General features: G+C 46.2%; 1 protein-coding gene across 9 annotated transcripts in view; it reads right to left on the reverse strand.

The window, feature by feature from the left end:
* Positions 1-12,316, reverse strand: part of LOC147013969 (uncharacterized) — a 116,259-nt gene that overhangs the window by 52,529 nt on the left and 51,414 nt on the right. For 7 of the 9 annotated variants that reach the window (XM_085851429.1, XM_085851425.1, XM_085851424.1 and 4 more), the window contains exons 3-4: positions 6,511-6,547; positions 4,004-4,126 (exon numbers count right to left, since the gene is read on the reverse strand). The exons of 1 other annotated variant lie outside the window; for it this stretch is intronic. In XM_085851429.1, the coding sequence (XP_085707555.1) occupies positions 4,004-4,126; positions 6,511-6,547 (160 nt within the window). The remainder of the gene's footprint in view (positions 1-4,003; positions 4,127-6,510; positions 6,548-12,316) is intronic. One more of the 9 variants, XM_085851427.1, reaches the window with a different exon arrangement.

Genomic DNA, 12,316 nt, shown 5'->3' on the forward strand with positions numbered 1-12,316 from the left:
CCTCGTGTGGGGCGCGCGCCGAGCAGCGGGTGCAAATAGCGGCCTTTCTGAGGAAAAGTCAGATCAGGAATGATACACACCCACTTCCGATCCCTCCAATCATTAAGCGCGGGGCGATTTGGCCCCGCTTCCAGGCGCGTCGGAGTAGAATCGATATATGCAAATTCGAGGATCAGGGGAGGTTCACACCCACTTTTCCTCCGTCCAATGGGCGAGCGTGGCTCGGCCCCCGAGCTCATCCTGATCCGGAAATTTGCATATGGCTTCTCCAGCCGTACTATAAAGCGCCGAGCGTGGGGAAAATTCAGTCAGTTTCTGTTTCGGGCTCGGGCGAGTTGGAGAGGTGTGGCGGCGGCGAAGTGTGGCAGCGGCAGAGAGTTTTTGTTTTGGGCTCGGGCGAGTTGGAGAGGTGTGGCGGCGGCGAAGTGTGGCAGCGGCAGAGAGTTTTTGTTTTGGACTCGGGCGAGTTGGAGAGGTGTGGCGGCGGTGAAGTGTGTCAGCGGCAGAGTGTGGCAGCAGCAGTCAAGATAGGTCTGCAGGAGAGTCGGTCTGTCGGGGTTCGGAGTCTGTTGGGGAGCTGCAGAGAGGGGAAGCCGGGAGCGCGGTCGAGGTCGCAGTGGAGTCGCTCGTCGCGGGACCCAAGCAAGCCAGCTATCCTCTTTCCCCAGAGCATCAACAATTCCCCCCTTCTCCCCCCCCCCCCCGCGCTGAGATAGTGCGGAAAGGGGGCCCCGTTCCCACCCCATTCCAAGCAGTGGCAACGAAACCCGCGGAGGAGCGCGGAGTCGGGGCACCGCTGCCACATTTGCGGCTCATCACAAGACGGGTAGGCTCCACCCGGTCTCGCGGCCCACAGGCCCGTCTGCCCCCTTGTCTTTGAGGGTGGCCCTTTTCTTTTGCTTTTGAGTATATGTGTTGTCGGCGCCGTCTGTAAAGTAAAACTGTGTAAGTGTTGCCGTGTGCTCGCGTAGTCGGTAGTAGATCTGCATTGTTGTGTTTCTTTTGTTGCAATTGCTTTTGGTGCATAATTGTTGTTATTGTATATGTGTGCTTTCCGTGTGCCGCGGAATAAATGTGCCTCATGTTGAACTGTTTTTCCCGTTTCGCTTCGTCTTTTCTTTAATTGAATCCCCATCTTGCTTCACGTAAAGGGTTGGTAGTGGGCTTAATACGCCCGATAATTAATCGGAACCGTCGAGGCCGACGTTAACACCGCTCGGTTATCCCGATAGTACAGAACGGGTCGCTTAAAGTGGCCCGTGTCCGGAGTCGACCTGCGGCGAGGTGTGATCGTCTGGTCTACCCTCCGTGTGGGTACTTAGGTAGGTCGAATTTGGCGAACAACCCTATCCCACGCGCGGGGCCGATTGGCACGATCGTGGTGAGGCCGAAAGGCCCACCCGTGACTAGTTCCCGGCGTTAGTCCGAGAGGGTCACGACGGAATTGTCCGTCCGGTGGGCGACGTGCCGCGATTCGAGTTACGTGGCCGCTCGCACGCTGGCGGGCGCGAATTCGCAACAATATTTTAGTTTAGTGTTTTTAATTAATTTTCTGAAATTTGTAGAATTTATTTTTCACTTGGAAGTTGTGGGTTGCAATGTGTAAACAAGTAAAAGAGCAATCAGAGATTGCAGACCCTCACCAGGACTTGTTTTGTGTGGTGTATATTTTGTGTTGTTTGTGTACTGGTGTGTTATGCAATTAATGAGAGATATAAGTAGAACTACCACTATATAACTGCTGGCAGTGATGACCACGTACCAAGAAGTCCCGCTTTGATTGGACACCTGATCGTGACCCATGACGTTTATTATTCAACTGAATTTAGAATAGTATGAAAACAAATTCAATTCAAATCAAATGGAAGAGCAAATAGGTACAGTTCTGCATTGGAGTCATCAGAAGGAATCCGAACAAGCAAAAAGCAAAGATGAAGTCATGAGGGGAAACCTGGATAGGATTTGGGTTTCAGCTGCTACTCCTCTACCCTGCAACCCATCCAGGCACAGCCAAGTGAGCCTTAGTCAAAATAAATAAGTAAATAAAAAAACAAAAACAAAAAACAATCCAGGTGAAAATATTTAAATAATTCTGGCTGCCAGACCATGTGTCCAATCACGTTGAAATTTAAAACCCATATTCCCCATGACCACTATATCATAATTGTCGAGTGTCACGTCAATCGATGAAGCGGTTTATGAGAAAACTTAAAAAAAAAAAAAAAAATTTTACTCAATCCAATATGGCTGCCAGGCCATGTGACACCAATTATTTGTGAATACCCTGATATCCCCAAGGCTTGGGGAACATTTGTGTGAAGATTCCCCTTAATTTGTCCAGCCATTCTGGAGAATATTTTTTTTAATGTTTTCAGGTAAATCCAATATGGCTGCCAAACCATGTGACTGGTGACATCATCTATTTTCAATTCAAATCTCTTTTTTTCTCTGCGGACCAATTTATCCCAAGATGACCAACAAAAATTTTCATACTGATCGGATGTAGATGACCATGTATGCAAATATGATGGCATAAGGAAGGCACCTTTGACATTTAAAATATAATAATAAATCACATTCCCCTTGAGGAGTACTTGCCGCCTGACAAGTTTCAATTTTTTCCTTGATGCAGTTTCAGAGACAGAGGTCCAAAGTTTTTCCTTTTTAGCCGTGTCTCACGTAGCGAACGCTGGCTCTAAGAGAGCTCCGCGTTCTTCTTCTTCTTCTTCTTCTTGTGAAGACAAAACCTTTCTGACGTGGCTCTTGGGTACATTTGTCCTTGTTTTCAACATGGCTACTACACCACATGATCTACGACATCATAATTATCATGAAAACATTTCTACATGAGTAGTCAGTCCCATTGTGAAAATTTTGTGTCGATCCGACAAGGGTTGCAGAGAAAAACACAAATGTTCTATGCAGACAAACAAACAAAGACAGACAGACAAACGGATCCAACAGACAGACAAACCCCTCTCCTCTGGCGAGAGCAATAACCCGATGTATATACATGAAGCAAAAACATGCGTATGGCTTTTGTGCATATATATAATAAATTGTGGTGACACACAAGGGTACACAAGGAAATTAGACGCAGAAGGCCATTCAGCCCATCATGCCTGCGCAACATCAAAACCACACCAACCTGTTTCAAAAAGCAAAATGATTTTTGTTTTGTTTGTTTGTTTGGTGTTGTTTTTGTTTTTTTGGAGGGGGGGGGGGTTGTATGGGCGAAGGTGGTTCTTGGGTAAGAAACACACAACATAAAGCACGCACCACCCCTTTATGAGACACTGACAGACAACACTCCGCATAGATGTATGAAATGACAGTGAGGCAACAGGACGATGGTACATCCAAATCAAATGCCAGCAATAATGTTGTTGCGGCCACGAGTACCGAGTCACCAGCTTGTCACTCAGTGGGATTAATCCCCAGTTGTCCGAGGTAGAGCCGGACGTGGGGCCACCACTCACAATTAACGTTGTGGTACGGTGGGTTGTTTTAAAATCACGAACGCCACCCAGTTAACCACGAGTTCCAGTGTCCACCGTCTAATTATTCCATTTAGGGGAAGTCACGTGGTTACCTGAGAGGGGAGCACACCCTCGGCAAAGCACTGATGTTATCTCAATTAGATCTTAATTAGGGCGACGAGCGTTTTAACCGCTGGTGCGTGCCGACTATTTTTGGTCAAATCTGTGGTAATTACCTCCCAGTCTATCTAGGTTTGGACAATGCCAGACCAATGGAAGGAAAGGACAAACACGGACAGGTTGGAAGTCGACAAATGATTTATTAATAATAAAATAAATAAATAAAAATAACTTTTTTGAGGTAAATAAATGAATGTTTCAAAGCAAAATCAATCAAAATGCCAGGAAAGAGACAGAGAGCAGATGCTTATCGAGGGTTGACTTACAGCAAAACACAAACAAGGGTACCCAGCAGATCATTCAGGGGGGCGGAAGGGGGGGGGCAGAATAGTCGTCTCGCTCACCAGAGAGTAGTTGTCCGTGAAGTGAAAACGTCCTGAAATGTGTGCGTGCGTGTCACATGCGTCGCCAGCACCCAGCCTTGCCGTGCACCCTCTCGCGGGGCAGCCTTGAATGCCAGTCGACATCTGGGGGCACAGACATCGTTTGTCGCGGGTTTAGACCCTGGTGCTGCGACACGGGCAACTCCTCACACTTCACGAAACTGGTGACGTCCAGTGACCCACACGGTCTGTCGGTGACTGACCCCGTGCCTCACACGTTAGTGACCAACCCATGCCTCACTCGTCGGCGCTGCTCACACCCACACGCGCACCACACGCTCACTTGCTCAAGCACTGGGAAGGACGAATTGTCTCGTTGTTAGCGCTGGTCAGACACCCACACGTGCACCACACGCTCGCTTGCTCACTTGCACGCTTCCTCTCTGGATCGCTTCTTCCCTCGCGTGCTTCAACTCTCGCTTCTTTCTTGGCTCGCTTGCCCCTCTCCTCCTTTTCCTCTCTGTCTTCCTTCTCTTACTTCTCTCTCCTCAGAACGGACCTCCAATTCGTTTTATATCTCTGGCTGTCTTGGTGAGCGCAGAGTCCCCCCAAAGCGCACCCCGCCCCACTTGCACACGGTTACCATGACGACCCGTGCGCTCCAAAAAAGGCGGGCGTAGGCGCTCGCGAAAAACGTGCATAAACGTTGCTGAGGAAAAATAAGGGCGCGCGTCAGACCTTGCGAAAGAAGTGACGTAACATTAACGTTGCTGAGGAAAAATAAGGGCGTGCGCCAGAGCTCGTGAAAGAAATGTGTGTAAACGTGTCTGTCGTAAAGAAAAAAAAAACTTCCCATAAGAGGCGATCTATTCTTTACCCTTCTCAACGCATCACATTTAAAATCCCATTAGAGATGGGGATGGGGCTAATCTGAACATGCATTTAAGGAAATAACTGTCTGAGGACCTGGATGTGTGGATGCATTCATCAGACAGATTCTGAAATCCATAACAATATTTTAAGTAAAGAGAAAAGGAAAAGTATTTTTTATTAAACCAAAGGGGAGTGGAATGTCACATGCCGATGTTTATCACTATTTACGTCTATCGTGAAAGATCATAAGTATGTCAGAGAATACTAGTAGGCAGAAAAGACATTTCAGCACGGTGGTCAGGTGGTACGAGTTGAGAGAGTTTCATGAAGAATGATAATCGGCTGTACACAAGTTGGCACCTCCATCAGGATAATTTCACTGCCCTAGCCATACTCTAATGTCTAACCAAACTAGTGGAATGTTATTGTGAAGTGGAAGACAATCAGCAACACCAACCATTAAAAAATGGCCCCGTGGGGGATTGATGGTTATTTTGAATACCAAAATCCGAGGGATAAGGGGAAGGAGACCGTGGCCCACTTTCCAGGGGAGATACGGTAATAGGGAGCACAACTTAGGGTTGGGGCATGGTCACGATGCCGCATGGCCAGTTTAGTCTGGATCTGGTTGTCGGTTTCTGAGAACAACATTTTTGAATGAAATACCAATATTTGGGGCAAAACCTCCCTTTCACTCCCTTTAAATGGGTGGATTTGGATTGGGAGCACAACTCATGAAACCTTACTGTCCTCATGCATTGTACCAAACTTGATCCGTATCGCTCAGTTGGTTGTGGAGAAGATGTTTTCGTGAAAATGAGGGATTTGGGGAGGGACTTGTGACCCCCTTTCCGGGGGAGATACGGCCATAAGGAGAACACCTTAAGGCTTAAGGTTAGGGCATGGTCCTGATGCCTCGTGACGAGTTAGGTCTGGATCTTTCTGGCGGTCTCAGAGAAGAGGATTTTTGAATAAAATACCAATATTTAGGGTAAAACTCACCCTTTCACCCCCTTTATAGGGGGCTCATCTGGATGGAAAGCACGACCCCATGAAAGATTGCTGTCCTGATGCATTGTACTAAATTAGGTCCACTTCGTTAGGGCAGCTTTTGAGACGTTTTAATCAAATGTCAACGGACGTACGGACAGATGGCGAGGCACCGGGACCCACTCTTTGAACTTATTTCGGAGATATAACCGAAAAATACAAATCGGTCTTACAGATCAGTCAAGAAGGAAGAAAACATTGCAACAGATTGTTTGACAGACCAGATGACCTTGTCTCTTCAAACCTCCTTCATGTAGTGAACAAGTTTGGAGACTGGGATATCAAGTAAACATGAAGACAGTTTGTTGAGACCTTGTATTCCATTGAATATCACAGAAGAGCAGCTACACACACAACTTTCATCATTGTAGTAAAGAAAATGTAATTAAAATAGTAAAATAATCATTGGTAGGACAGCATGCGATGATTACATGTACAGCACCACATGTGGATTAAACATACTCACAAGGCTTTGGTTATTATTGAACAACATGCATTTACACACATTGATTCTGAATCCATAGGCACACTGTGTGCGCATAACTGCATATAAACACACACGCATGCACACAATAGTGATCACACACAATTGTGTCAATTCATACCTCTCTATCATCAATGGGGTCATCGTCATCACTGCAACTGCAAAAAACACAAGAGTGTTGAGGATGGGCTTACATATAGCTGCTATTACTTGTAAATAGGCACACAATTAATATTAATGAAGGTTCAGACATATGCACTTCAAGTCTAATTCATACAAGAACTGTGAGCAACCATCAATATTTCCAAGCAGAAACACAGTTTAAGAAAAAATGAGATGCCTTCAAATTTAGCATTTTTGAAAGCAGCAAAATTACAACCCCCCCCCACCCCCTAAGAAAAAGCAATCTGTTTTTCTGTCGAAATGGGCATTTGTGGAGCCAGTGATTTCCCATTTCAAAAAAGTGCCTTCTTCCGTTTCTGCCAAAGCAGTTTTGGGGCTCTGGTTACAATATTGGACAGGTCAACACTCGAATACAGGAGGTTGGGGCAGGCATTTTCAGGGTGCCGGCGAGAGTAAAAATCATGCAAATAAGGCCCTTACGACCCAATAAATGCATCATGGCATTAAACAAGTCGGAAGGGACGTATTTGGATTATTGTTATGCCCGACCACAACCCCACCTCCAACATAGTTGGTGGGGCAGCAAGGCTTTTTATGCCTCCGCTGATGAAGTCACCGGAGATATTATGTTTTTGGGTTGTCCGTCCGGCTGTCCGTCCGTCACAACTTAGAACGGCTACTTCATGAAGCTGGTTGAGAGAATGCCAAGAGTGTGCAAAGCTGTCATCAAGGCAAAGGGTGGCTACTTTGAAGAATCTGAAATACAAAATATATTTTGATTTATTTAACACTTTTTGGTGACGACATAATTCCATGTGTATTTTTTTATTTGTATACATTGTCGAGGCTCGAATGAGAGCCAACACACAACGCACAGCAAGGTGGGGGGGGGGCATGAGTCAAGAGGGGCGGGAGAGGGAAGGACAAAACAGGGGGGAACAGAGACATTAGATCTGTGGAAGGGAGAGGTATGGGGCGGGAACACGGAGTATACAAGATGGACACCACTGGCACCATCAGGAAGGAAAGCAGGGAATTTGAAGGAGGTAGATTTAGAGTGGATTAACGGGGGTAGAAAAGATCAAGGTTTTGGGAACAAGGAAATCGAACAGGTGGAGGCCATTCAGCCCATTATGCCTGGTCGAACACCATACTATTTTATCGACGACACAAGATCCAAGGATGAAAACACAAAAACGATGTTTTTAATTGTTTAATTAAATAAAATTGTTTGTTTTGGGGGTTGTTTTTGTATTTTTTTTTCCTCTCAGAGGAGGGGGAATGGGCTTGGTTAAAAACGCACATCAACCACACAACCCCCCTTGGCAGGACCCCCACCAACAGCACTCCGTACACATGCACACAATCACCCATCAATGCTCAAACTACCTAAAAGTCCTATCAACATCCCGATACCCCTCGTGCTCCATAACTTCCAGGTACCGATCTAATTCTAATTTAAACTTATCTACTTTTTCTGCTGCCACTCCATTTCCAGAGAGGCCATTCCATGGATTAACTACTCTGAGTAAAAGTTCCCTGCCTTGCTGCCGTCTTAACTATCCTCTTCTTTACTCTTAGGCTATGGCCCCAAATCCAATCACTGTCTACTGTGTTAAATAATTCATCTGCACTTATTTTTTCAATACCTTTCATTATCTGATACATCTCTATCATATCTCCTCATAACCGCCTCCTTTCTAGTGAATAAAGCCCTGTCTCCTTCAGCCGCTCCTCATAGCTGAGTCGAGCTAGGCCCGGAATCAATCGAGTAGCCCTGCGCTGAACCCTCTATGGTAGCAATGTCCTTCTTGAGTTGTGGTGACCAAAACTGCACACAATATTCCAGATGTGGCCCTCACTAAATTCCTGTACAATGAAAACACCACCTCTTTTTATTTATTATTGATATATATATATATATATATATATATATAAAAAAAATTACACATATAATTATATATATATATATATATATATATATATATATAAAAAATTACACATATAATTATATATATATATATATATATATATATATATATATATATAAAAAATTACACATATAATTATATATATATATATATACAAAATTATACATATAATTATTTATATATATATATATATATATAATTATATATATATATATATAATTATATATATATATATATATAATTATATATATATATATATATATATAATTATATATATATATATAATTATATATATATATAATTATATATATATAAAATTATATATATATAAAATTATATATATATATATATATATATATATATATATATATATATATATATATATATATATATATATATATATATATATATATATATATATATATATATATATATATATATATATATATAATTATATATAAAATTATATATAAAATTATATATATATAATTATATATAAAATTATATATATATATATATATATAATTATATATAAAATTATATATATATATATATATAAAAAATTATATATATATAATTATATATCTCATTATATATATATATATATATCTCATAATATATATTGTTGCGGATTCGCGCCCGCCGGCGTGCTGACGGCCACGTAACTCGAATTGCGGCACGTCGCCCACCGGACGGACAATCCAGTCGTGACCCTCTCGGACTAACGCCGGGAACCAGTCACGGGTGGACCTTTCGGTCTCACCGCGATCGTGCCAATCGGCCCCCGCGTGGGATAGGGTTGCTCGCCAAATTCGACCAACCTAAGTACCCACACGGAGGGTAGACCGGGCGATCGCACCTCGCCGCAGGTCGACTTCGGACACGGGCCACTTAAGCGACCTGTTCCGTACTATCGGGATAACCGAGCGGTGTTATTCGTCGGCCTCGACGGTTCGATTAATTATCGGGCGTCTTAGCCCACGACCAACCCTTTACGTGAAGCAAGATGGGGATTCAATGAAAGAAATGACGAAGCGAAGCGGGAAAACAGTTCAACAATAAGCACATTTATTTCGCGATGAACGGAAAGCAAAAATATACAATTCCACCAAAAGCACATGTAAAAGAAGAAGACAATGCAATATTACACAAAAAGCAAATGCAACAATGCAGATCTATCCGACTACCGGGCACACGGCAACACTTATACAATTTTACTTCACAGACGGCGCCGACAACACATATTCCTAAAGCAAAAGAAAAGAGAACCACCCTCCAGGATGAGGGGGTAGGCGGGCCTGGGGCCGAGACCGTGTCGGGCCTACCCGTCTGATGATGAGACGCGGAGCGGCGGTGGTGCCTCAACTCCGCGGGCCTCGCGGACAGTGTCTGGTAGGGGGTGGGAAGGGGGCCCCCTTTGTCGCACTATCTCAGCGCGGGGGGGAAACAGGAGGGGGTTGCTGATGCTCGGGGAAAGGAGGATTTCACAAAATCTCGGGTCCCGCGGCGAGCATCTCCTCCTCCACCTCGGTCGCGTTGCTGGCCTCTCTCTGTGCCGCTCCCGGCACCGACGCGAGCACCCCCTCGTCCGCCTTCACCTCTCCACAGCTCCGTCCTCTTCACTCCGACTAGTACCACTTCTTTCCAGCTCCACCGACGACTCTCTTGAATTCCGCACACTCCACTCTACTTCCAACTGAACTCCCGTTTATATAAGCCCCGTGGCTTCGCTCTTTTACCCTTGACCCTCTGCCTCCGACCCTTCACCTCTCTTCCTGGCTCCCCATTGGCCCGAGGAAAAGTGGGCGTGAATGCTTTTTGATCCGTTTTTCTGCGGAAAGTCCGTGATGTTTTTGAACACGCTGCTCGGTGCGCGCCCCGCACGAGTCCAGCATCGGTGCCCACGAGTGGCGCGAGATGACGGTGATGCGATGGTGGCGAGTTGTGACGGTAAAGGTCGTGGCGGTTGTGGTGAAGCGGCGTTGTGGTTGGTGGTTGTTGTGTGAAGCGGCGTTGTGGTTGGTGGTTGTTGTTGTGATGGCTGTTGAGACGTGGTTGGTGGTGGTAATAATGGCGGCTGGCCAAAATAAAGATAGTAAAAGAAAAACGGCTATCCTGAAGAGTCGCAGCCCGCATGAATGACATTTATTCCCTCCAGACAACGGGTTTGGGCCTAAGTACACATATACTTACAGAGATATCTCACCTAAGCGACCTGAATGGTGGTTTGTGAATTTCGTCAACCACAACACGACCCCCTCCCCTTTTTACAGACTCGTCCCGAGTCGTCAAATTTTCGTGTGCCATCATGTGTAGTTTTCCCCGAGTACATTTTACCTACGGATCCCTGAGTCCGACATTCATGGTATTCGTGTCCCCAAAATAAATAACCTAAGGGCTGAGTAACTACCTAAACAAACTCACTCACACGGACGACTTAAATAAAATTGCCGGCGCTAAGACAGACATGCCGGGGGCGCACTCATATGTACAGTACATCTTAACCTTAACTTACAAATTTTACACTAAACCATGGCCCAGGATCACTGAACTCTGCAAAAAGAAAGCAGTTAGCAGGGAGCCAGGCTGCTCGCATGCAGTCTCTGACTCAAACGATGCAGGTGACAGGGAACGTGGCCGGCTGCTCACTCGCAGTCCAAGGCCTTCCCTTTTTAACTGAACGCAGTGAACCACAACGGTGCATGGGCTGCACAACCGTAGTCTCCGTGCCAGCTCAAGTGGCACACGCAATGAACACAACGGATGGATGGATGGACACAAACACGGTGCACGGGCCGCCACTGCAGGCCCGTGTTGTAGCTGCCAACAGGGCAGTTCTTGCAGCTTGCAAACTGTTGCCTTGATCCTGGCGCACATGGCAATGAACAGGGGGGGGGCAAAGCAAAAATTGAACGGGGCTGGTGAACAGGGGCAGTGGGCATGGCATGGCAAAGGCAGCAGGCAAACACAGCCCGCAGATGAACTGGCCGGCACAGGCCTTGAAGAAAAACAGCCAGCCGGCAGATGAAGTGGGCCGGCACCGGCCTTGCAGCACAGCAGCTGCAGACGATCCAGCCGGCACAGGCCTCGCAGCAAAACAACAGCTGCCGATGAAGTTGGCCAGCCTTTGCCGTTCAGTGGAGGTTGGTGGAGGGAGTGCGGTGGTGCTGGCCACTTGGAACGCGGGCTCGGACCTACCCTACGGTCTCCCTCCCAACCTATCGCCTTTGCCTGTCACTGTCTATACCCACTCCCTTAATTTGTCAAACCCCAATTTAGCCCCAACTTATTTTTTTGTTGTTTTTATTTTTTATTTCCCCACTATAAATCGTCCCCAAACCCCCTTTATCGTCCTTGTTCGGCTAACCTATCCTGTCACCTAGCCTACTCCCAACCCCTACGTTCCCTTCCCGGAGGGGAATAAGGGAGAGCTAACGTCCTGTGTCGAGGCCCAACGAAGCCTCAGAATGGCCTCCCCAGAGTTCGGCGATCGAACCCAAAGTGGGTCCAGCGGCCCACAACGAGAGCGAGGGGATGGATGGTGCGGAGGGGTACATCTCCTAATCTACCCTAACCATTTAACTGCTAAACTACCCCGGGGCTTTCAACAAGCGCCTCTCGCTTAAACTATTGGTTCTAACAACCCAGATTCCCGTCGCCTGTGTTGGTGTCCTCACAATTTCGGGCCTCGCCCCCCAATTTTCTCTCCGTGCCCTCACACGGTCTCATGGCTGGGACACGTGGCTCCCTTTGGCAGGCAAGACCCTCTGCCGATTCTCCCGCTATGGCACCCCCGGGCACTACACTGCCTCCGAGCCTACCAGCTCCCGAACACCGGGGAGTGCCCCCCATGGCACCTCCCCTGAAACGCAC

This window comes from Eptatretus burgeri, chromosome 13 (genome assembly GCF_056783735.1).
Source record: "Eptatretus burgeri isolate ZD-2024b chromosome 13, Ebu_testis_v1, whole genome shotgun sequence".
NCBI lineage: Eukaryota > Metazoa > Chordata > Myxini > Myxiniformes > Myxinidae > Eptatretus > Eptatretus burgeri.